General features: G+C 37.6%; 1 protein-coding gene across 1 annotated transcript in view; it reads left to right on the plus strand.

Moving 5' to 3' along the window:
* LOC101594411 (amine oxidase [flavin-containing] A) overlaps positions 1–25,260 on the plus strand; it is a 75,631-nt gene that overhangs the window by 12,895 nt on the left and 37,476 nt on the right. The window contains exons 2-3 of the mRNA XM_004665758.2: positions 4,655–4,749; positions 11,376–11,513. Coding sequence (XP_004665815.2) covers positions 4,655–4,749; positions 11,376–11,513 — 233 coding nt within the window. The remainder of the gene's footprint in view (positions 1–4,654; positions 4,750–11,375; positions 11,514–25,260) is intronic.

A 25,260-nucleotide genomic window follows, 5' to 3' on the forward strand; every position in this document is an offset into this window, starting at 1 on the left:
TCACTTAGCTGAGTAATTATGTTAACTTATTTAATTCTAACCTATTCCACTAAGAGAGACCATTATTATCTCTTTTACATTATATAAACATAGCCTGAAGATACCTTCCAAAGGTGATCAGTGACTAGCAAGGTGTGATGCCAAAGCATCTGAGCTCTATAGTAAGAACTCTTACATATAGTGCACCTGACCTTCCAATTCATGGGGATTGCATCTGCAAATTCCACTAGCCTTAGAAAACATTTGAGGAAAAAAAATCCATCTGTACTGAGCAGGTGCATATTTTTTTATTATTCCCTAAACAATATAAAAGAGCAATGCTTATATAGCATTTACATTGCATTTGGTATTATAGAGATTATTAAAAGCATAAATAGGCTATGTGCTTATGCATTAATTTCTATAAGGAACTTGAGCATGAGCATCCCCAGATTTTGATATCCATGGAATATCTTGGAACCAGCCCTTCAAAGATACTAAGGGAAAAAAAGAAGACTGTATGAACAGGATCAACTAATTGCCTGCTCCAGGAATACTTGGTTTGACCAATTCACTATGGCATTCAAAAACAAAATTCTTGGGCATGGTGGCACCCACCTTTAATCACAGCATTCAGGAGGCAGAGGTAGGAGGATCACTATGAGTTCAAGACCAGCCTGAGTTTACATGGTGAATTCCAGGCCAGCTTGGGCTAGAGAAAAACCCTACCTCAAAAACCAATAAATAAATAAATAAATACATAAATTAAATAAATAAATAAATAAAAAACTTTAGTTGGAAGTCATAGCTTTTCAATTTGTGAGGATTTTTGAATTCAAGTATGCATCTGTTCACTAATAATAGAGACATAATGAGCAAAGACCCTACTTGTTCACTAATAATAGAGATATAATGAGCAAAGATCCTACTTTCATGGGGGCTTAATTCAATATACAGAAAATATGTCTCTGTGTGTGTGTGTGTGTGTGTGTAGTGTAGTGTAGTGTGAAGTAGTATTGTTTGCCAAGGAGAGAAATCAGAGTAATAGGGGCAGGGCATGATACATGACTGTATTCTTTATTGTTTATATACACAAACAGTGGGGCCATTGGACATTTTTCATGAAGAATGTGCTATACTTCATGGTTTGTTTTAAGGAAGAAATGGAGGTACCTGGTCATGTACTACAGAAGGAAAATCAGCACACACGAACTGATAAGGGTGGCCTTAGTCAAAAGGATAATTTTTTTTCTTTTCCTCTGATTGATTAAAATGAGTGTGCATAAATGAGTAAGGTAAGCCAGGCTTGGTGTCAAAAGCCTATAACCATAAATACTTGGGAGACTTAAGCAGGAGGGCCACAATGTTGAAGGCCACTCTAGTGAGATTCTGTCTCAAAATAAGATACAAACAGGGTTAGGGATATAGGTCAGTGGTACATTATCTGCCTAGTTAATCAAAGCCCTAGGTTTGATCCCAGTAATGAAAAATATGAAATAACGTTAAGCAAATGGACCTTTGTGACAAATGCCTAAGATACCTTAAGGAGCAAAGGAAGGTTTTCCAGTATTCATCACAGACCTAAGTGACTCCCAAGGTATGGTATGTCAAGTACTTCATTTATATGGTTTCTGTGGTGACAGTAGCCATTATAGGATGTTGGAAGCACTGCAGAATCTATGAGAACCCAGCTTCCAAGAGCAGTGGCTTTAGAATCTGCAAGTGGTTTGAGGTTGTCATGGTAACACCACTTCTAGCTGCATACAACCTTTCACCCAGACTCTCCTGATATAAAACCAGGGCTGGCATTTCTTGGACTGTCAAAATAGGTATGCTTTTAACAGATTTGCTGGTTTTTTTAAAAAATATTTATTTGAGGGAGATAGGCCAAGAAAGCTGAAGATCAAGCACCAAGGTCTCCTGTTAGTGCCAATGTACTCCAGATGCTTGCACATTTTTGAAAAGGAAAAAAGAAAAGAAAGAAAAAAGGAAAAGAAACCTCTGATAAATCCATCAGCCTATTTTATTTTGGTTTCTGTAAAGTTGAAATGAGAGAAATTGGATTGCTTAAGCTTAGTATCCTGACTTAAAATGCTACAAGACTAAGTATTTGCCTGCACCATGAACCACTATTTTCCTTGTCTCAAGTATTTTTTAATTTGAATGTTATCAAACCCCCTTATTGACATTAGTTGTAGCTTCTTTAGGCTCTCTACTATCACTTCTCTCTCAGAAAACCACAATATGGGCTGGAGAGATGGCTTAGTGGTTAAGCTCTTGCCTGTGAAGCCTAAGGACCCGATTCAAGGCTTGATTCCCCAGGACCCACGTTAGTCAGATGCACAAGGGGGCGCATGTGTCTGGAGTTCATTTGCAGTGGCTGGAAGCCCTGGCGTGCCCATTCTCTCTCTCTCCCTATCTGCTTCTTTCTCTGTTACTCTCAAAAATAAATAAATAAAAATGAACAAAAAAAAATTAAAAAAAGAAAACCACAATACACTTGGGAGTCCTAGACTCTTTTCCTTTTGATGAGGTTAGTTTACTGTGGTTTGGAAGACGAGGAGCTCTGACTGTATGGGATGGCAGATTTATTTTATTTTATTTGTTTATTCTTATTAACTAATTTTGTACTCAGTGAATACAGTCAAGTTGGTACCATTGTTAGGCTCATCCATGTCCTAACCCCTCCCCCTGGCCCCTCCTTGTTGAGGTATGTGGGTCATGCATTGTAGAGTTAACCCACAGTTATGGGTAGGAGAAATGTCTCTGCGTATCATGACCCACTGTGTGGCTCTGACATTCTTTTGGCCCCCTCTTTTGCAAAATTTCCCTGAGCTATATTGGGTTAGTTTTTGGTCTGCTTCAGTGATGAGGTGTTGGGGGCCTCTGTGTCTCTGGATATCTGATTTGGTAGGAGTTGATTGTTCTCAGTGTCAAGCTCCTTCACCCTTGTGCTGGTACCAGGTTCACCAAGAAAACAGCACCCTTGCTTGTTCCACCAGTTATTCTTAGTTCTGGCTGGGTCCCTTTTGAGGTATGATGGGGTGGTTCTCTCCTTAGGCAGATTTTTAACAATGCCCAATTAGAGTGCTTCCCTCAAAAACAGGTAGGAGAACCACAGACTTTTGACACTAAAACACCAAAGAGTATAGCCCTATGATATGCTCCTTTCTAACATGGCACAGCAATGCCTAAACCCAGTGAATACTATAATACTTGTTGACCTAAAAGTCACATTGTGGTTTGAAATGGGAATATGTATACACAATGGAAATTCAAATACTGCCAAAGAAGTGCTTCCTATCCCTGGTTATGTATAATTCACTACCATGTCTCTATCATCATGTGCTTATCTTACAGAGTATGGTAGTATGTGACCAGTTTCCTACTCTTAAGTTTCATGTAGCCATTAAATCTCAGAAAATGAAAGAAGGAAGAGTTACAATATACCAAAATCTGATCAGGTTTCTTGTATAAAATGGTATCTAGTATTTGCATAGACCCTATATAGTCCACCCATATCCTTTACATCATATCTAGATTACTTATAGTAACTAATATAAGTGATGTGTAAAGAGTTATCATACAGTTTATAGAATTATGTACAAAAGTTAGTACATGATGAATACAGACCCAATTTTAATTTCACTTGTTTTTAAGAAAGGGTCTCCTGTAGTCAGCTGGTCTCAAACTCACTATGTAGCTGAAAATGAAGCAGATGGCTACTAACATTTAGAATCTTGGAATATAGTAGAGGAAACATGATGTAGGAAGCATGTAATCTAGATATAAGTCATAGAAGATGTTGACAGGATTTTTTAAGTTAAGGAAAGTCTAGATATCTGAGGGCTGGTGTATGGAGGGAAATTTTTTAGGAAAACATCTTTTATTTGTATAACCAGCATTGTGTTTGAAGTGCTGGGAATGAAACTTGGGGTTTGGAGCATGGTAGGGAAATGCTGTACCACAGAGCCACATTCCTGTTTATGCAGTCAGGATTTCTGGAACAGGGAACAGGTACTCAGAAGGTTCTCTAAATATGATTTGACTAGTACCCGTAAATAAATACACACGAAAAATTCAAGTCTTTGCCTAACAACCAACCTGAAATACAAGATAACTATACCAATTGTAACAGACAGCTTCAGGTTCACTGAGATAAACTTTCAGACCAGGCACAGTTATGGAGGAAGGGATTTATTGAAGCTTACAGATCCAGGGGAAGTTCCATAAAGGCAGAAGAAGCTGGCCTGCCTTCACAGGCCCAAGCAGACAGAGAGAAGCACAAGCCTAAAAGGTCAAAAGCCACAGCACATTTTAGGAACTCCAGCTAGGCACACTTTGCATATCTTTAGATTGAAATCAGAAACCCACCACCCCACCTTAAGATCACCCAGTGACATTGCCTCCAGCAGGTGGCCAGTAGATGCAAACTACAAACAATAAAGAACTGAATATATTGGGGGCCATCTATTCTATTCAAACCACCACATCAATCATTTTGACATCTTTTACGACAGATAGTAATATTGGTGTCTTAATTAGTATGGTCAGAATTTCTTAGAAAGAAAGCAAATCAATAGATTGTATGTAATACCCTGTATTCATTACATGAGGAGATGTGGTAAAATCTGGGATGCCTGGAACTTTGTTATTAAGGTTTCTTCTCTTTTAGGATTGGCTGCTGCCAAGCTCTTGTCTGAATATGGTATTAATGTCGTGGTTTTAGAAGCTCGAGATAGAGTTGGAGGAAGAACATATACTGTGAGGGTAAGTGATTTTAATGCATACATATAACATCCCACTTAAAATTACAAATGGGGCCATTAGAAGGCACAGTACTCGAGGAGGAAATCTCAAGAATTCATACAATTAATCCATTTGTACTTTAAGGCCCTAAACTACTTCATCAAGTAAGGGATCTTTATTATTTCCTCTTATTTATTTATTTACTTATCTATTTATTTTTGAGAGAGAGTCTCACTATATATTCCATGCTGATCTTGAACTCACTATATCTCCCAGGCTGGCCATAAATTCATGAACTTCCTGGCCCTGCCTCCCAAATGCTAGGGTAACTCGTATACACCACCATACCTAGCATGATCATTCTGTTTAATAATTACTCACTGAAGACTGATACCATCTGACCTTCGGTCACTTCCAGTCTAGTGAAGATCACACATATAAATAAGTCACTTAGTCCCTATAGTTTTTATCAATCGCAATGATGTTCAAACATCCCCATAATTGAAGACCTTTCAACTGAGCGGTAATACCAAAAAATACCCCCCTCCCCCCCAAAAAAAAACCTATAATGGCACAGAATACACATTAACACTGCAAAAGATGGCATTGGGCACAGCAAAAAATATATATATATTGAACCAATACAAGATTAAAACAGGTAAACATCAAACTCTGTAGTTCTAAGTCCAACAACTCTAGTCATTGACAAATCTCCAAGTCCAGTAATTCTAACCAGTGACAATTCACTGGAGTTCCAATTCTGCCCTTCTAGCTAGGCTACTCTCAGTCCTGGAAAACTTCATCTGGGGCCAGCAGCTCTACTTAGCAGCCCTCTTGTGGTCCTGGCATCTCCACTGGGTCTCCACTGCAACCTACAGTCCATCCTCATGGCTCCATCAGGTCTCCATGCAGGCATCCAGCAAACCCACTTTACACTGCCCATGGCTGTTTCCAAAACACCAGCCCATGTTGCAAATTCAACGACCCACTCTTTCCTGTATTTCTCATACTCCAAAATACCAGGTGGGGTGCCAGATTGTTAATTCAGGGGGGAGTAAAGCAGACTTTGAAGAACAGGACACTCCTTGATCACTCAGGCTCCTTCAAAAGAGGCTACATTCTTCCTGTTGCTCCAGAGCAGGTCAGCTGGTTCAATCTCAAAGGTTGTAATCTCTCATATAATTGCAGCTTTCAACCCAAAGATTTCATTTATGCCCATATTCCCCTGCTCACAGTAGTACATTTCTATGCAATATAACCCTGCACAACTTCTCAGAACATGGCCATAACAGCAAGCCTCTCACACAAACTGCTTCTAGTCCAGTCCAGGCAAAGGTCTTTCTCACCCTCATAAGCCAAACCTCACAGTCCATAGTTCTTACTGTATTTAGGTCTTTCAACTCTGACAAACATAGTCCATCAAGCTGTACTTACAGCACTACAAGGTGTCTCTTAGGCCAAGGTTTCAAATCCTTCCACATTCCTCTTGAAAATCAGCTCCAAAAGGCCAAAGCTACGCAGTCAGTTGTCTAGCAGCAATCCCACTCCTCGGTACCAACTTTACTGTTGCAGTCAGGTATGCATTTCTGGTAGAAATCACCACCAAGAGCAGCTTGTGGGAACAAAAAAGGTTTATTTTGGTTTTCACACTTGAGGGGAAGCTCCCTCATGGCAGGGAAAATGATGGCATGAGCACAGTGTAGACATCAATTTCTGGCCAACATTAGGTGGACATCAGGAACAGGAGAATGTGTGCCAAACACTGGTAAGGGGAAACTGGCTATAATATCCATAAGCCCAGCCCCAACAATATACTGCCTCCAGGAGGTTTTAATTCCCAAATCTCCTTCAGCTGGGAACCTAGTATTTAGAATACCTAAGTGTATCTGGGACACCTGAATCAAGCCACCACAGGTACCAAAACTACATATTGAGCTAGGTGTAGTGAGGGTCTGAAAACTCAGATCTCCTATAGAAAGATTAGAGGTGAAGACAGAACAGAGACCCTGCCTCAAATCTGGAAGACGGTGAGGTTGTCCTCTTGCCTCTACACATATGAACACACATACAAATAACAAAACAAAAATTTAATTAAAGGCTGTGTGTGGTAGCCCAAAAGAATCCCTGAATAGTCTTCCTGTATTCCCTTGGCAGATGTGATTGTTCTGTCATTTTCTGAAAAATATTCCTTCATTTTAAAGATAGTTATTAAGTTGTCCCTTAGCCCTACTTTTCTTATCTCTTAAACCTTTTGCTTATTAAATAGGAGCATCAGTCATGCTGTAAATTTTTAGTAAAGAACAAGTCATACAAAGGAAATGAGATTCCAACATGCTTATCCCAATCTAAGTTATTGTCCTAGGTTACTTGGTCATGTTACATCATTTATATATGTCAGCATCAGAGAGGAACTATTAGTGTCTGTTCAGTATGGTACTATATACCTCTGCAGTATATGAGAAATGGATGTGTTTATAAATGAGCACTTATTATTTATGCTACAAATGACTGGAGAGTGTAAAAGAAGACTTTAAGGGACAAAATGGTGTTTGATAGGAAAGTGAATCAATAATTACTAATAATTAATTTAAAGTAATAATTACTTTAAATAGTATAATTAGGATAATTTTGAAAAAAAGATGCCATAAAAAAACAACTCTGTGTACTGAGAGGATGGCATGAGGTCCTGTCTTCAATCCCAGGAACCTGGGTATGACATCAAATATCTGTAATCACTATATTGTGGAGGCATTAGTATCCTTTGGTCTTGCAGGCTAACTAGTCTAGCTCAGTCAGTTAAGCTCTTGGTTTAGAGAAATTCTGTCTCAAAAATAAGGTGTAGAGCAATTGAGGAAGACACCCAGTGTTGACCTCAAGCCTCCACATATGTACACTCACATAAGAATATACATACATATGAATGCCACATAAACACATACACATGAAAAAATATCTGGATTTTAAAGACTATCAAATTTGGTATTGTAACCTAATAGTTACTTAGATAGATATTCCATAAGTTCAGAACCTACCAATTTTATCCAATGTAAACCATCCATAATTCTTCAAAATCAAATTAGTAAAGCTGAAATGCTTTCAAAGCTATCACAAGCTTGGTATGTTTCCTAATCCAGTTATATCTCTTATAGACATATGTCTTATAGACCTCTTCAAAAGCTGTCTTTTCTCCAGTCTATGTCATTGGGGCCTTTCTCAAAGATCACATAGCTGTAGTTACTTGACCTAAAGTCCAGATCCTAAATTCTGTTTCATTGTTCTGTATTCCTGTTCTAATGCCAGTACCGTGCTGTTTTTGTTACTATGGCTTTGTAATATAGCTTTAGATGGTAATATCTCCAGAGAGCTTTATTTATTTATTTATTTTGCTGAGGACATGCTTGGATATCTGAGACTGCCATTCCATGTGGATTTTTATTGGTATTGCATTAAATTGGTATATTGCTTTTGGTAGGATTGCCAGTTTTACAATGTTAATTCTACCTTATCAGGAGCATGAGAGTTCTTTCCATCTTCTCAAGTCCTCCTCAATTTCTTTCATGAGTGTTTTTATGTTTTCATTATATAGGTCTTTCACATACTTGGTTAGTGTTATTCCAAGGTATTTTATTTTGTTGCTATTGAAAATGGGACAGTGTCACTAATTTCATTCTCTGTATCTTTGTCCTGTGCAAGTAGAAAGACTACTGACTTTTGTGTGTTGATTTTGTATCCTGCTACTTTGATTTACTTTTCTGCAAGTTCTGCCAATTGATTGGTCATGGTCACATATCTTATATCTTCATTTTGGGGTTTTGATGCTGTTGTCACTTCTTTGTTTGGATTGGAGACTTCTATTTTAAAATTGTGAAACCTTGTTGGGGTTCATTCCACTTGATGTTTCTTGTTGTTCCTTTTGTGCTGTGGTCTGCCCATCACAGTGTGGGAGTCTTATTTAATTCATCAGGAAGCTATGGTTTGCCCTTGAAGTGTCTTCAGTGATTGTTCCCTTGTATGTTTGAGTAGATTAGGCTTTTGATGGTACAGGGCCCTGCCTGCTCAGGTGGGATTAGCTGGTACGGCCCAGGTACAGACCGAGAAGCCTGGTGGTGGGGAGAGGAAACGGGACATGGCATGGTCCTGGAGGTGGGTGGAGAGGTGGGGAGAGGCGACTTCACCAATCCAGTAGCAGGTGGTGGGGTAGGGAGAGAGGTCAATGCAATCCTGGAGGCAGGGCAGGAAGAGGGGTGGTGCAGACCTGGTGGCTGATGGTCTGGCAGGGAGAGGGGATGACACATGCCTGTTGGCATGGTGGGGTGGGTCCTAGTGGTAGGTAGGGGTTGTAGAAGGGAAGAGAGATATAGGAGGTTGAGAGAAGACTGGGTCAGCAGGAGGAAAAGTGAGAGTCACTTGATCCTGATCTGCTACAGACATGCAGGTAGCACAGCAGAGAACTTGTTTTGTGGTACAGTGGCTGGGATGGGTGCTTGAGGGGTTTGTGGGGACTAGTGGGTTACCCGAAAGCATGTGAATTAGTGGATTCCCTATTGTGCCCCTCTGCACCCTCCCACTGGAGTTCTTCGAGGACCTGCTGACCCTGGAAACCCACAGATCTTGCCTGGCATTATCCTTGGCGCTGAAGCGTGGCTAGGTGGATGCCATATCCCCTATCCATGTTTTGATGAGGAATATCAGAGTATCAGAAGTTCAGTGTGGGATGCTGCGGATGTGGATTAGTGGTAGAGTATTTGCTGTCAAGGCCTTGGGTTCCATTGCTAACACTGAAAAGAATTTTATAAAATAAAGACTCCTACAGAGCAACTCGGCTAACACTTGGGGTTTTGTTCAACACTTCCAGACCCACATTCATTCTGTCAAGAAATTTTTCTGCCTCTGTCCTCAAAGGCTCCCTATAATTAATTTGTAATGTAGTAGTGGTGAAAGTGTACCTTTCTAATCTAAGTCAGACCCTACCACTGCTCATACCTTTGAAAGGTTATTCTTCTCTCTCAAGAGCAAAACCTTATGTCATTCCAATGTCCTGTGAGATTTTTACCTGACTTGTTCCTGGGTAGTCTTCATTTTCCTCATTCCCTTTTTTCAAACATACTGACTTCTGTACTGTTGAGCGTAAGAGCTACACAACTGACTTAGAGTCTTTGTACTGACTTTTCTTTCCACCAGGAGTACTCTTCTGGAAAAAATAAAACAGATGGGGTAAATTATAACAAAGTACATATACTAGACAAATTGCATTGTGTGTATGCACATGTATACCCTGCCTTCAAATCAACAGAGATCTATCAAGATAGTATAGAGTCACTAGACCAACATCCAAAAGCATTGATTTACACTTTCTCAGGTGCTGGTGGAAGCTGCTAACAAAAGAAGCTACTGGAAAAACCAAGCAATGCTTTCCATAGTCTTGCAAGGCAAGGGTTATAGAAGTTGAAGTCCAAAGCGCAGAAAAATGTGCATATGTATGGAGGGAGATTTTCAACTCCTCACTTTGGGTTAGGTTGCATTTTAGAAGTAATGGTGAACTGTGAGAGGACCAGGCCACATGTTGCATTTCAACCCAGCTTCAAATCATTTCAAATACTAAAAAGAAATAAAGTTATTTAATATTATTAGTGCCCCACGTATTGGATAGAAGTAAATTTAAATCTCTGAGAAAGATATCTCCTAGTATTCAAGTTATTTTGGCATGTTTTTCAAGCATAGTGATTGTCACACAGTAATATCAATCAAGTAAGGCCAAAAAAACCAACATGAATACATGAGAATTGATTAAAAACAATAAAATTGAAATACACTTATAAGTTCTTCCAAAAAATGAGAGTTGTAGGTAACAAATACTCAGTTTATTTACTAAAATAAATGTGTTAATAAAAATCTGGGAACTTGGAGAAATATATTTAAAGGGGGAAGAAAATAATTTTATCTTATGACTTAGAGTATACACAATAACTTAGTAGGTATTTGAATCTTTTAAAATATTTTATTTTTATTGATTTATTTATTTGACAGAGAAAGAGGGAGGGAGGGAGAGAGAGAGAGAATGGGCATGCCAGGGCCTCCAGCCACTGCAAAGGAACTCCTGAAGCGTGCACCCCCTTGTACCTCTGGCTAACGTGGGTTCTGGGCAATCAAACCCGGGTCCTTTGGATTTACAGGCAAACGCCTTAACCACTAAGCAATCCCTCCAGCCCATGAATCTTTTTATATTTTATTTTTCCTGTTGTGCATTCTTCCCTATTTAAAAATAACAGGATACTATCAATGTGAGCTATTTAAGATTTCATCTAGTGGAAATAAATCAGGGAATTATGGTTAATGAATCTCCAGCAATAACCTCAGGGCAAAGCACACATAGTGACTTAATGATTTGCAAATGATATAGACTGCAGGAGGTACTACTGTATGACATGTGTTGTATTGCCGACTCAGCTTCACCAGTAACTGTATAAATGGTGGTGCTTAATGAACCATCATTGTTGTGCCCCAGTTCTTGAGGGGAGGAGAAAATACTACTAGTTTCACTTGAACTTTATATATTTTCAAAATAAATAGAATTTTTAGAAGACTAAATGATGTCTTGATTCCAGGTTTCAACTAAAGTCTCCTTACCAATTTCTCTCTTTCTGCAGAATGAGCATGTTAACTGGGTAGATGTTGGTGGAGCCTATGTTGGACCAACCCAGAACAGAATCTTACGCTTGTCTAAAGAGCTAGGCATAGAGACTTATAAAGTGAACATCAGTGAGCGCCTAGTTCAATATGTCAAGGTAAGCATAACATTTTGCCCATGTAACTAAATGCAGGAGAATTTTATTAAACAAGTATTGGGTTTGTTGTTTATATACTGGCTTTTTTACTTTTTAATTTTTTAAACAAACATTTTCAGTGTATATTCATTGTACATGGTACTGTGATAGGACATTTCCATTTAGAGTTAATATTTGTATAGCATGACAAGGATTTAGTTTCATTCTTCTATACATCTGGATATCCAGTTTTCTTAGCACCATTTGTTGAAGAGGTTGTCTTTTCTGTGATGTATGTTTTGGTATCTTTATCCAAATTCAACTGTCTTTAGCTGTGTAGGTTTCTACCTGTGTCTTTTGTTCCATTGATCTACTTCTCTGTTTATGCCAGTACATGTTATTTTGTTTCTATGGCTTAAAATCAAGTATGGTATGGTTACTTTTAGCATTATTCTTTTTGTTGTTTTCTTTCCTCAGATAAATCATAAAAATAGTCTCTTGATTTTTAAAATAGCATTTTACTGTTCTTTTTAAGAACTTCCTGGGTCACAGAGATGGCTTAGTGGGTAAGACAGTTGCCTGTGAAGCCTTGGGACCCAGGTCCAATTCTCTAGCACCCACTTAAGCCAAATGCACATTATTGCACATATGTCTGGAGTTAATTTGCAGTGCCTACAGGCCCTGGCATGCTCATTCTTTCTCTGCCTCTCTCTCTCAAATGAAGCAAATGACTTAACAAAAAAGAAATAAAGAAATTCCTAAGAATTACTGTAATTGCTGTTGAAGGTCATGCCTCAGTTTGGCCCTCCTCCCTTTTTCCCACTATACTTCTCCCATTCCTCTTCAAAAGTCATTTGTGAGGCATGGCATATCATTAAGACACACACACACACACACACACACACACACACACTAGCACAGTTTGGTCGATCTTTATTTATCTCCACAGCACCAGGTCACTGCTGAGTTACATAGGAGCCAATTTAAAGTCCCAAGGTTCCTTTTTATTCTTTCTTACCTTGGATGCCACTGAACATGTGATCATTTCCTTTGAGCTGGGTTTTTCCTCTTGGAACGTATATCTTAGTTGTTCATTTTCCTACTGATTAAACAAGGGATTGTTTAAACTCAGCTGCTCATACCCACCTAAGAAACAACAGCTGTTGCCACTGTCATTCTTTGTTATTGAAGCCACACATGGGCTATCCAGAGTCTGGAAATATGCAGTGAGAAATCAAATTTCTGATATAACATTGTAACCCACTTTCTGAAACTAGTGAGGATAATTTACTCTTTCCAATGGTAGAATTTCTACACTAATAACCACTTAAGTTTTCAACAGATACATCTCTACCCAGATTCACTGCAGACAACTACTATGGGTCTAGAGGACTTTGGGTGTATAATGGGATCTAAGGAGACTTGAGAAGTATGCACACTGATACTCAGTCAGGATGTCAGGAATGTTGGCAAACTCTGAGAGCCATTTGGTATGGGATGCCTGTGAATGTCTGGCAGTAACACATGTGAAAAAACCAAACCAGCAGTCTTTAGAAATATGGGTTCAGGGGTTAAGGGAAGAATAAAAACATTAAAAAAAATACTATGCCAAGTGGCAGCTCAGGTAATCTTAGTGGCAGAGCACTGGCCTAGGATGCATGGGGTGCTTGGTTCAGTCTCCATGGTAACAAAAAAATATACAAAGTGTTTTAGCATGTTGGCTTCACTAGGCTATAGTCAGAAAATAAAAAAAAAATACCCTTTAGACATAGGGTTTTCCTAGCCTAATAAGGAATGGCAACAATAAGAATAATAGAGGCTAACATTTATTAAACAATTTGTTGAGACAGTGTTTTATTCTGTAGCACAGATGTCCTGAACTTACTATGTAGACTATGCTAGCCTTGAATTTAATATGATACACCTATGTCAGTGCTGGGATTATAGGAATGGGCTATCATTATTAAATTGCTAAATCCTTTTACATTCTCATTTAATGGGAGAAGAGGAAACCAAACCTTTTGCACTGTACTAATCAAACATTCATGGGAATTCAACCTCCATTCCAAGTGGGAAGCAGATATCTATCATCTATCTATCTAACTATCATCTATCTATCTATCTATCTATCTATCTATCTATCTATCTATCTATCTATCTGATCAATCTATCATCTATCTACCTATCTCTCTGTCTTCTATCTTCTCATCATTGATGTCTGTTAGCTATTACCTTCCTCTGTTCATCACCATAGTTGATCCCTTAAGTTTAGCACCACTCCTGCTGTGTTCCAGATCCTATACTGAGATTTTCACTTCTGTTATCTCACTTAACCTTTACACTTATAAGACTTTCAGGCAGGGATTATAGCCTTATATCAAAGAAAGGGTCTCAATATTAGAGGCCAAGTATTCTGACAAGCAAGTAAGACATTGAGCTGGTATCTAGTCTCAACTTTTCCATGCTGACTCTTGCTGTGTCACATTCTACTGTCAAGGACTATGTACTCCAAGAAGCTTCTTTAGTTTGTGCTTGTCCCAGTTCTTTGATGGTTCTCTAATAAAGGTCATCTCACACCCTTTGCTCTGTGCCCATATGTAAAAGAGGTAACTATTTTGCTTAGTCATTTGGCCTAGAAGCCTGAAAGAGCAATGTAACTACCTGCTGTGTTACTCAGTGTCGTTGATATTCTTTTTTTTTTTTTTTTTGAGTCAGGGTTTTATGCAGTTGTGGAGACATACGATACGCACTGTGTAGCTGAGTATGACTTTGAACTTTTTATTATCTTACTCCCACATTCCAAATGCTGGGATTACAGGTGTGAACCACCACACCCAATTTTATGTGGTGTTGGGGACCAAACCCAGGGCTTTGTCCATGCTGGGCAAGCTCTCTACCAACTGACCTACATCCCCAGCTTATAGTATGTACTTTAATATGATCATGAAACAATAATTGGAGGGTGATATGTCAAACCAGAAAGAAGTTTACAGTATTTTGTATATTGTTAATCAATGGTGTAATAAAAATTATCTCCAATTTCACTGTGCTTCCTAATTCTAGGGTAAAATAAGGATTTTTTCTAACATGAAAATGAATTGAGTTACTACAAATTGCCTTTGTGATGTTCTGCATCATCCTCGGGCAACCTTGGCTTCCATAGTGTAAGATAGTACATTGTTTTCAGTAAATAGCAATGAAAAGACTACAATTAACAAGGTTTTTGAATATCGTGAATTTGATGCTTTTTCTTTTATTTCCGAGAAAAGTTTTCGCTATGTATCCCAGAATGACTACAGACCTGAAGTAATACTCTCCTGCCATGGCATTCTGAATGTTGTGAATTTGGTATGGTTTTATTTGAAAGAGTATATCTTACCTGTCAAATTAATATAAATTAATCCTACTGTCTTTAACCCAAAAGGTGGATTGTAAATGGCATCAGATAAGTATCTGTAAAATACTTTCTGATAATTATTTTCCTTTGGATGGTAAGAAAAGCATTTAGACCAAATGCCTATTGAATTAATTTATTACTTGCATTTGTAAATAATCTGCTACATCTTTTTTTTTTTGCTTGTGTTTCACTGAGTTGTGACAACCTTTTGTGAATTCTTTCAGTGGTAAGTCTTACAGAGGATATAAGGAATGCTTGATTTCTCTCTTTGTTTTCTTTGAGTTCTTCCAGGTCATAATGCTCATAGAATGAAGTGTATGGAAAGGAAAACCTAGCCAGAGTTGGAACAAGGCATTTTGTAGATGCTGGTGTTTAACTATGTTTTTAATTATTAAAAATTTGTAGATGCTGCTTTAAAAGAGAAATTGACATATTCATGCATTCTCACTTTCCCCCTGACTTTCACATCCTCTCTAAATAAAACTTAAAGGCATAAATATGTACCACATGTTTGGATTTAGAGGGTGGTGAGATAAAGGTTTATTTCAAACATCAGAGATTTTCCTGATAGTAACAGCCTGTAAACATTTTTTTTTTTTTTAGTATTGCTTCTGTTCTGTCTGTAGCCATTAACTCCAGGTTTCTATGCCAACAACTGAAATCAAAAGCTTTTCAGAATGTGTGTGTCCTAGAATACTAAGTACATTTTGTTGTTGCTAAGAGATGAGCTTACTTTCAGCCAGTAGGTCATGCAGAAAATAGACAATGCGTTTTATAGTTTTTTTTTTTTAATGTGTACCATATGTATCTTTGTATTTGATCCCTGCCTGGCTTAGAAGTGTCTCTTTTGAATAAGGGACACTTAATTTTAAGCTTTTAAAAGCATCTTTTCTGTGCTAACATGTTTCTTTGTCTCAAAATAAAGTATTTTTACTCTCAGTGTTTCTCTGAAAGAAACTCAAAAGGTTGAAGGTATTAATCCCTTGTAGGGATGTTGCTTCTTCCTTTAATTACTTAAATTTATGCTTTCTTGTTTCATGTTACTAATATTGCTTTCCATTTGTGGTATGCAAATAGATGTTTTAATGTATTAGAATTTCCCAATTATAACTAGGTTTCATAAAAATAGATTAAAATTATTTACATGTTTTCAGTTTTATCTATCAACTGTCCAATATAAAGAAATGTGGAGGTAGCTTATAAAATAGCATTTAATAACTTGTACCATCTCCCATTTTGAGAAGACTTCATTTTCTTTTTGTGGATTACCATGCTTATTAATGATAGAATTACTCATAAAGCTTCACATTAGGGCTTAGAAGTAAATAGCTCAGCAGCAGATCTCTTGCTTAGCATGTATGACATCCTGGTTTCCATCAAAGTTTTAAGAAAAAACCTTACCGTTTAAAGAACCAATCACCGTTAGCCATTTCACCTCAGGGGCTTCTTTCTTTGTCCTGTATATTCAGAGATAATTTCACATTGGGTTTCCACAGTCTAAAGTTCTTACTCAGCCAAAGTAGTAGCAAAAAAATATATAAATGGAAGGCTATTATATATATATTGATCATGTTTTATTTTTCTAAAAACTGTAAGAAAATAAACATGGCATAAAACTTACCATCTCCACCAATTTCAGCAGTATAATTTAGTGTTCTTGCTCACTTTCTCATCATTATACAACCATCACCACAATCCATCCACAGACTCCCCTTATTTTGTGATGCTGTGAGGCCTTATACTACCACTAAGCTACAATTCCAGCTCCACAGACCCTTTTTTGGTGCATGTATGTGTGTGTATTCATATATTAAACTTGTGCATTTCCTTTCATTTGTACAATGCTTTTTTAATTTGCCAGACTCAGAAGATATTCAGTGAACTGAAAGCTGAGTTGTAATTTTATTTTTGCCAAAGTACCTAGTGGCCTAGTTTATAACATTATCCAGCAGGTAAATATCTCTGGGAAAAACATTATGCTTCATTGACAATAGTAGGAAGTAACTCTGACTCAAATTTGCTGACTAGCAGCCAGTGATGAAAGTAGAACTTGGGGCACAGACATGGATGCAGTTGCTAATCTACATAATTTTTGGGGTATTAACAAATGTACTAGTCCTGAGTACCTATGACATTCTAAAGATTTCTAAACATAATTCTGTGGCACCCACATGCTAGGAAGATTGTAACGATAGTCTGATGACTCCAGGCCCACTCTCCCTCAAACTCTACACCATTATCCTGTCTGCATCATGATGCTAGAGCCATTAATGAAGTAACTTCTTCCAGTTGAGGGACACGGCTACATTTGCCCATCATTGGGATGCACAATGTGGACACATTCAGTTAACAACCTCACAAGCTTGGTCTGCTTTGCACATAGTATTCTTGACCTATGAAATACTTTCTCACTGTACTGTCTGATAACAAAAGACACAGCACAGAGCCCATGATGCATGTTCAGTTTTAGTTAGATGTGCAAGTGATTTCATTAAACCTGTTTGACCAGAAGGGATATAAGTAAGAATACCTTCTCATGGGTAATAGGTGGAAAATAAGTATTCTGATTATCAAAGCTCGTCTTTCATCATATGTTCCCACATGTTATCTCAGGCTCCTGCCAGGGCTAACCAGAACATGAAGAAAAGTAGTAAGGGAAATATTTCCTGAATGTTTTATTTCTCTCTCTTTTTTTTTTTACATCTTCTTTCCTTTTGTTGAAAAAATGTATAAAGTATCAGTTAATAAAGAGCAGAAACAAATCAATAAGAACATGATAGTGAAAAGCATAGACTAAAAGTAAAAATGTCGCTGTCTTTAATTAGTTAAGAGCACAAAATCTAACATGCAGAAAGTTTATTTCACCCAAATTAAAAACTGTTTTTATAAAATAACTCAAAATTAGGTATGTGTCTTTCTTTCTTTCCTCCCTCCCTCCCTCCCTCACTCTTTCTCACTCTCTTTCTTTCCAGCCATCTGTCTGTCTGTCTGTCTGTCTGTCTGTCTATCTATCTATCTATCTATCTATCTATCTATCTATCTATCTATCCATCCATCCTTACAAAAATGTTATGTGAAGGAAAGCTGCCATACATAAAAAGCTCAATTCATCAAGGAAACAACTGTTAAAGCAAGGATTAACAGAGTCAGCAGCACATCAACAACCTCCCTCCCCCAAACAGGGTTTTACTATGCAGTGTAGGATGGGTTCAATCTCATGGTCCTCTGGCCTCAACCTCCCAAGTGTTGGGATTACAGGTGGGCAGTACTATGTCCAGCAATGTTAACAATTAATAATGCTGCATAGCACAAAGATATATTTATATCAAGTACTGCTAAGCATAAAGAAAATGTCTATATAGATTTTAGCAGAAATGCTTTCCCAAAAACCAAATCAAAATATCTGTGCTAGAAAATCCTACTTATCAAAAATGGACTAAAATTTCAGGATAAGACATGGACTTTTAAAGCATTTCATACTTTATCTATTTTAAGCTCTCTTTTTATTCCCTCTGCCCACCAGTAATTCAGCATGATCCAGCAGAAAAATTCAGCTGCTTTAGAAGTGGCTATTTTTCCTTCTGTGGTGAAACTGACATGGAGACTGTCAAGTTCATATGCATCTATGACCAGTAGTCCGCTGTGGTCAAAAAACTTAGCATTGGACTTGGTGAACTCAGATTTCTGTTGCTACTTTAACCACTGATGGAGGTCAGCTTCAGGGGGTATCTACTTCCATTCTTCATTACTGTACTTTATTCTATCCTCTAGCCTGGGCTAGAGAGCTTTCCTTTGGATTTTAGAAGTAGAATTACCATACCATTAGACAGACAGGAAGGTATTTCTAATGTCCATTAAAATAAAATTTTCATAATTTATAATTTTTTAATTGAAAATAACTGAGTCTGAGTCTCTTGGTATGTATTTGTAATCATAGCATAGAAGAGACAGGGAAATCATCAGTTTGATAATACCTTACCTACATAACAAATCACTGTCTCAATTAAAGATAAAACCCTACACCATCCAAAATGGACATTGTAAAAACGACAGTAATGAGTGTTGAATAGGACAGAGATAATAGAAACAAACATTGCTGGAGGGGAATGAAAATAGGAGAGTAACTTTGGAAAATAGTTTGGCCATCCTTCAAAATGCAATGAGGAAGAATGGAAAGTGACTATAAATGAGTAAGGGTTTCTTCTTCGGCTGATGAAGATGCTTTAAAATTAAATATAATGATGAATGTGTGCTGGGAACATACCAAAAGCTACCGAATTCTAACTTAAAAATGGGCATGTGAATGATATGCTAATAAGGCTTTTAGACAGCTGTAACCCTCTTAGAGTTTTCATCTTTTTTTTTTTTTACCGATTCCATGTTTTTCTTCTGAGTTAATGACATTTATGAAAGATGAAAAGGTTGTAATAGCTGCTCTGCCAGGAATCTTAAATTAACCAAGAGCTTCCAGAAGAACTTGTGTTGTTTCTATCTTAATTGCTTTGTTTTAAATTTCTGTATATAACTAGAATCTTGGGGGTATAGTAACATAATCATCCATTTAAATCCCTTCATTCCTGATGCTAGAGTATAATTTTTACCTAAGTATATATATATATATATTTTTTTTTTCTGACAATGGGACTGTACAAATCAGATCCCCAACTGTGTTAACCGGTTGCTGTGCACATCTTTAGATAAGCTGAGAATATGATGAAAAAAAAAAATGCCAGTTCTTGAGCAAACATGCAAAAATGTGCTGCTAAGCCCTTGAAGCTGTGTAAGAAGTTATAGATAACAATTTCATACTCATAAACAGAAGCAACAGAGACATAAAAATGCAAACCATAACACTATGCAAATATAATAACAAAACCAGATGGTGAACAATGGTGGGAAATGGGTGGAGAGAGAAAAAGGAAGAGGCTAAGGATTCAGTTGGATCCAAGAAGGAAGGAGAGTCTTTGAGAACTAGAGAAAGATTTAGGAAAACCAGCACAATCCAATAGGGTGCATCAGATGCAATCAAGTGCTAATGGGATTGACACATGCTTTTAGATCTGTCAATAAATTACTCTTTGATGACCTTAGAGAAAAAGGACCATGTAGATTTTGGTGAAGGGGGGTATAAATCACATTTTAGTAAATAAAATGATAGGAAGGAACTTTAATGTGAGTATTAAAGGGAAATGCAGGTCTTGGTGTGGGTAGTTTAGTGGTAGGGCATAAAAAAGAAAAAAATTCATGAGTTCTTGGTCTTGATTCCTAGCACCAAAACGGAAAGGGAAAGAAAGAGATGTTTCCATGTAGAACATAAAAGCTTTTTCTAGGTTAAAAAAAGTTATTTATGTTTGAAGTGAACTTGGTGGATGTTTCCATTCAGAAAGAGGAATTAAATTATGTTGCTTACTTTTATTTATTTATTTATTTATTTAAAATTGTTACTTTATTTGAGAGCAACAGACAGAGAGAGAATGAGGCAGATATGTGTGTATATATATATATATATATATATATATATATATATAGAGAGAGAGAGAGAGAGAGAGAGAGAGAGAGAGAGAGACAGGGAGAGAGAGAGAGAGACAGGGAGAGAGAGAGACAGGGAGAGAGAGAGAGAGACAGGGAGAGAGAGAGAGAGAGAGAGAGAGGGAAAGAGAGAGAGAGAGAATGGGAACACCAGGGCCTTCAGCCACTGCAAATGAGCTCCAGACGCTTGTGCCCCCTTGTGCATCTGGCTAACGTGGGTTCTGGGGAATCAAGCCTCAAACCGGGATCCTTAGGCTTCACGGGCAAAGGCTTAACTGCTAAGCCATCTCTCCAGCCATTTTTTAAAAAAAATTTTATTTATTTATTTGAGAGTGACAGATAGAGGAAAAGGCAGATACAGAGAGACAGAGAATGGGCATGCCAGGGCTTCCAGCCACTGCAAATGAACTCCAGACATGTGCACCCCCTTGTGCATCTGGCTAATGTGGGTCCTGGGGAATCAAGCCTTGAACCAGGGTCCTTAGGCTTCACAGGCAGGCACTTAACCACCAAGCCATCTCTCCAGCCTTATTGTTTACTTTTAAAACAGCATAATAGTACCATCCTATTTAATTGGATTATTTATTTATTTTTATGCCAGTTTCTTTCTTAATTAGTTATGACCATACTAAGTGTATAAACAGCACATGTTGGTACCATCTTTACTCTCATCCCTGTCCACCCCCATTCCAGTGAGGGCCCTCTTCAGTGGGATTGTTAGGGTTATGAATATTCTATTCATTCTCTGGGGGTGGGGGACAATGCCTCAGGATACTCCTTCCCACCCTGTGGCTCTTACAATCTTTTTACTCCCTGAGCCTTGGGGGTTATGTTATAAGTCTGCTTTACTGTTGAGTTTTCTGCAACCTCTGAATTTTTGCTTTGATGTGTTTTGAGTGTCCTCAGTGACTACTGCCATCTCCCTGGAGCAGGTTGTCAGGCTCGCAGTGAGAACAGAACTCATGTTTAAATTGCCACTTCCTCTGTGAAGTCTCCTAGGCCCTGGCAAATGTTCTAGAGGTGGGTTGTCTAGGCAGTTGGTTATCTTATCTTTACATATTGATGGATTTTGGTTCTCCCCAGGTTTTGCTGCCCTACATAACTCAAAGTTTCTTTATTTTATGCATTATTATGAACTGTGGTAAAGGTTTCTGTTATAGGCTTTGTCACAACACCATGAGGTTAGGCAGGTCCCAATGAATTCATACAGGTTGAAAAGGCTTATTCTTAATTTAATACAAAACCTATCTGTTTATTTTAAAGTTGATTAAACAAAGATATTTGGCAGCTTTCCCAATGACTTAGGATATTGTAATAACACTCACTTCCCTTTGCTTAACTAAAACATAAAGGTATAGGGAGGTGAAACTCTTCATTGTGCCAATCAGTAAATACTACTTGGCTACTATAAACTTGATTTATCCCATTAGTTTATTGGATCCATAAACTCTCATGTCCTGTTAATAGCCTCACATTATTATAAATATTGCTAGATTAAAGATATGGCTTCTTTAAGGGACTTTATTTTAGGACACAATTCCAGGGACATTGTGTTCTACACAACATCAACAATTTCTTCTGTCATTCCTTTAGAAAATAAAGGCCATTTTGGCAAAGTAGTAAGGTTTCAGAGCCTGCCCAAACAAAGAATGACTGTTTCTCAAGATTTTTTTTTTCATTTTTCCTATGTATTTATATTTTTATAACTTTTTATTGACACATTTTATATATGTACATAATGTACTTTGATCGTAATTCCCTCCCATCACCCTCTGTTGTCCCGACTTTAATCATTTGGATATATGCATCCTAGAGCTCCTAGCTTACTCTCAGGTCACAAAAGTATTTATTGCTGAGAAGTTGTTTAGGACTGAGAAACTGCTGATACTTTGGTGGGGAATTATGAGTCGCATATGGGAGACTGAGAAAGTCCCTGCTTTCTGCCAAGAGACATTCCGAGGTCATCTTATTGCTTTACTTCCAGGATGAACACATGCAAAGGCAGTCTCCATTTGTCTAGCAGTCACCATGCAGGATTAAGTACTTCCAGACATTTGTAAGAAAAGAACTGTCTTTTACTTGCTAGCTCCCCACATATTCATGATTCTATAGCAGATTTAGGCTTATTGGGAAATGGGAACAAAAAAAAACCTGATAAGGCTGAAATTGATCATGAGATCATTTGCCTACATAAAGCCTTTGTTAGTAGGATAAAAGCTTATGTTATAGAAGGCCTTTATTGATGGTCTTTTAGACTATTCCATGACTTCCATTTGTAGATTGGCAGGCCAAGCTTTCCTCTGTCTGACCTCTTCACTTCAGGACCTTTGTGTTTATAAATGCTGGAATTAAGGAGCCCTTGGGACCTTGTATAATATACTTGTGTCATTATCATTCTGTGCATAACTTCATTGGAAAAATGGAATACATTTTTTGAATTACATTTATAATACTTTGCTTAATGTCCTCAGATAATTAAGGATATTTATTGTTTTAAGAATAAAATATTTGTTTTCAAGGCAGTGATCATTTTTGTATGAAGACTATTTCTTTAGTAAAAATGCATTTCATAGAGAAAATGTGGATTTTTCTTTTCAGATTACAAGTTAGGGAAGAATTATAACAAGAACCAGCTGTTCTAAAGGCTGCACAAACTATTGCTTAACTCTAGCCTCTGTCTTCTCTTTAGCTATTTTTGTATTCTGTATAAAGTATCTTTGCCCATTTCTCTCAGAATACACATTAGCATTTTCCAAAGATGGTCATGTTTCTCTACAGTTATACCCCTGGGACTTCTTATGCTCTATTTTTACTCTTTAGGAGTAGAAACAATACATGTGGAAGATTTGTAAGTTTCACAATTCAGAGCTCTCTTTATTTTAGTGGGGAAATTTAAAATGTCTCTAGAACAAACCTGACTTCACAATCCAATAACCCTGTATGAGTCAGGAAAACACTGAATGAGCAAAGGCTTTGGGAGCAGGACATTTTCATTCTACTATTTACTAGTATAGCAGTTACCTTATTATTGCTGGGACAGAACACTCAATCACAAGCAGCTTATGGTAGGGAAGGGTTTATTTCAGTTTATAGTTTCAAGGAAAAGCTTCATTATTGCGGGGAAAGTATGGTAGAGAAGGCATCAAGATTGTCACATCATGCCACAGCAGCAGGAAGGAAGTAGTCGTAGAGTGAGTTAACTCTCAAGACCCAGTAGGGCTGGACTAATAAACATTAAATTCTAACTCTAATAGCATACTCCTTCCAGAAATGTTCCACGTCCCAGAGGCTCACCCAGTTTGGGACTAAGCAGTAGGCTTAATCACAAACACTTGTGGTTATGGAAGAGTACATTCAAATCACTACAACTAGCTGCTATCATTAGACTTTAGTTTCCTTACTTATAAAATAGAAATATTAGTCGCCCTTGTCTCCAAAAGCCTGAAAGGGATCTTAATATGACATAATGTATATGAAGAGTTTCAGCCACTTCCAGGCATAGGGAAAGAGTTTACTAAATATTTGATGATGGTGGCAATGATGAAAAAGGATTTGGAGGCTCAAAAAGTTGTGTTGCAGAATTTCAATTAGTATTTCTTAACACGAAATCTGATCACATAATCTACAGAGGTTATTTGAATTTGATGTGTGGAAAGGAAATTTACTTCTTTGTCACCTATGTATGCTATGGATTTTTACTCATTTGGGTGGTAGGAAATGTACAAATACTGCTATATCTGTCTACTTGCCTAAATAGTTAGGAATTATTCTTGAACCTTTTGAAAATGTAACACAACTTTTGATATTGTAAAGTGCATGCAGTAAGCATTCTAAAAATATTTACTTAATTAAAAATTGAATATTCAGGGGCTGTAGGGATGGCTTAGTGGTTGAGGTGTTAGCCTGTAAAGCGAAAGGACCCAGGTTTGATTCCACAGGACCCACATAAGCCAGATACACAAGGTGGTACATGCTTCTGGAGTTCATTTGCAGTGGCAGAAGGCACTGCCATGCCCATTCTGTCTGTTTCTCTGCCTCTTTCTCTCTCAAATATAAATAAAAATAAAGTATATATATAAACTTGAATTTTCATGCAGAATTATACTAGTTGTAAAGATGTTTTCTTTATGAATGTTGAGAAGACATTTTAGTATAATTGTTCTTATATATCTATAGGGAATAGTTTCCAGGACTCCCTGTGAAAATCTAAAATCCAAAGTAGCTCAAGTCTCTTATTAAAATGGTCCAGTATCCACATTTAACCTATTCATATCTATCTGTCTATACATTATATTATCTCTAGATTATTTATAATATCTAGTATATGTAAATTACACTTAAATAGTTGCTATAATTTGTTGGTTAGTGGAGTAAGGAAAAGGGTCAGTACATGTTCAGTAGAGATATATTCTTTTTTTTTTTTCTATTTATTTATTTGAGAGCAACAGACCCAGAGAGAAAGACAGATAGAGGGAGAGAGAGAGAATGGGCGCGCCAGGGCTTCCAGCCTCTGCAAACGAACTCCAGATGTGTGCACCCCCTTGTGCATCTGGCTAACGTGGGACCTGGGAACCGAGCCTCGAACCGGGGTCCTTAGGCTTCACAGGCAAGCGCTTAACCGCTAAGCCATCTCTCCAGCCCAATATCTTCTTTTTTAAATACTTCCTATCTGCAGTTGGTTGGATCTGCAGATGCAGAACCTGAGGATATGTAAAGCAAATGAGACTTTAGAAATTGCCGGGTTTTACCCTCTTTTCATAGGGATTAACCCTCCCCTCACCCTTACTTTTGCTTAGCATAATGTGTGTCACAAAATGAAATTAAGTAAATGGTCTCTAATGT

This window comes from Jaculus jaculus, chromosome X (assembly GCF_020740685.1).
Source record: "Jaculus jaculus isolate mJacJac1 chromosome X, mJacJac1.mat.Y.cur, whole genome shotgun sequence".
NCBI lineage: Eukaryota > Metazoa > Chordata > Mammalia > Rodentia > Dipodidae > Jaculus > Jaculus jaculus.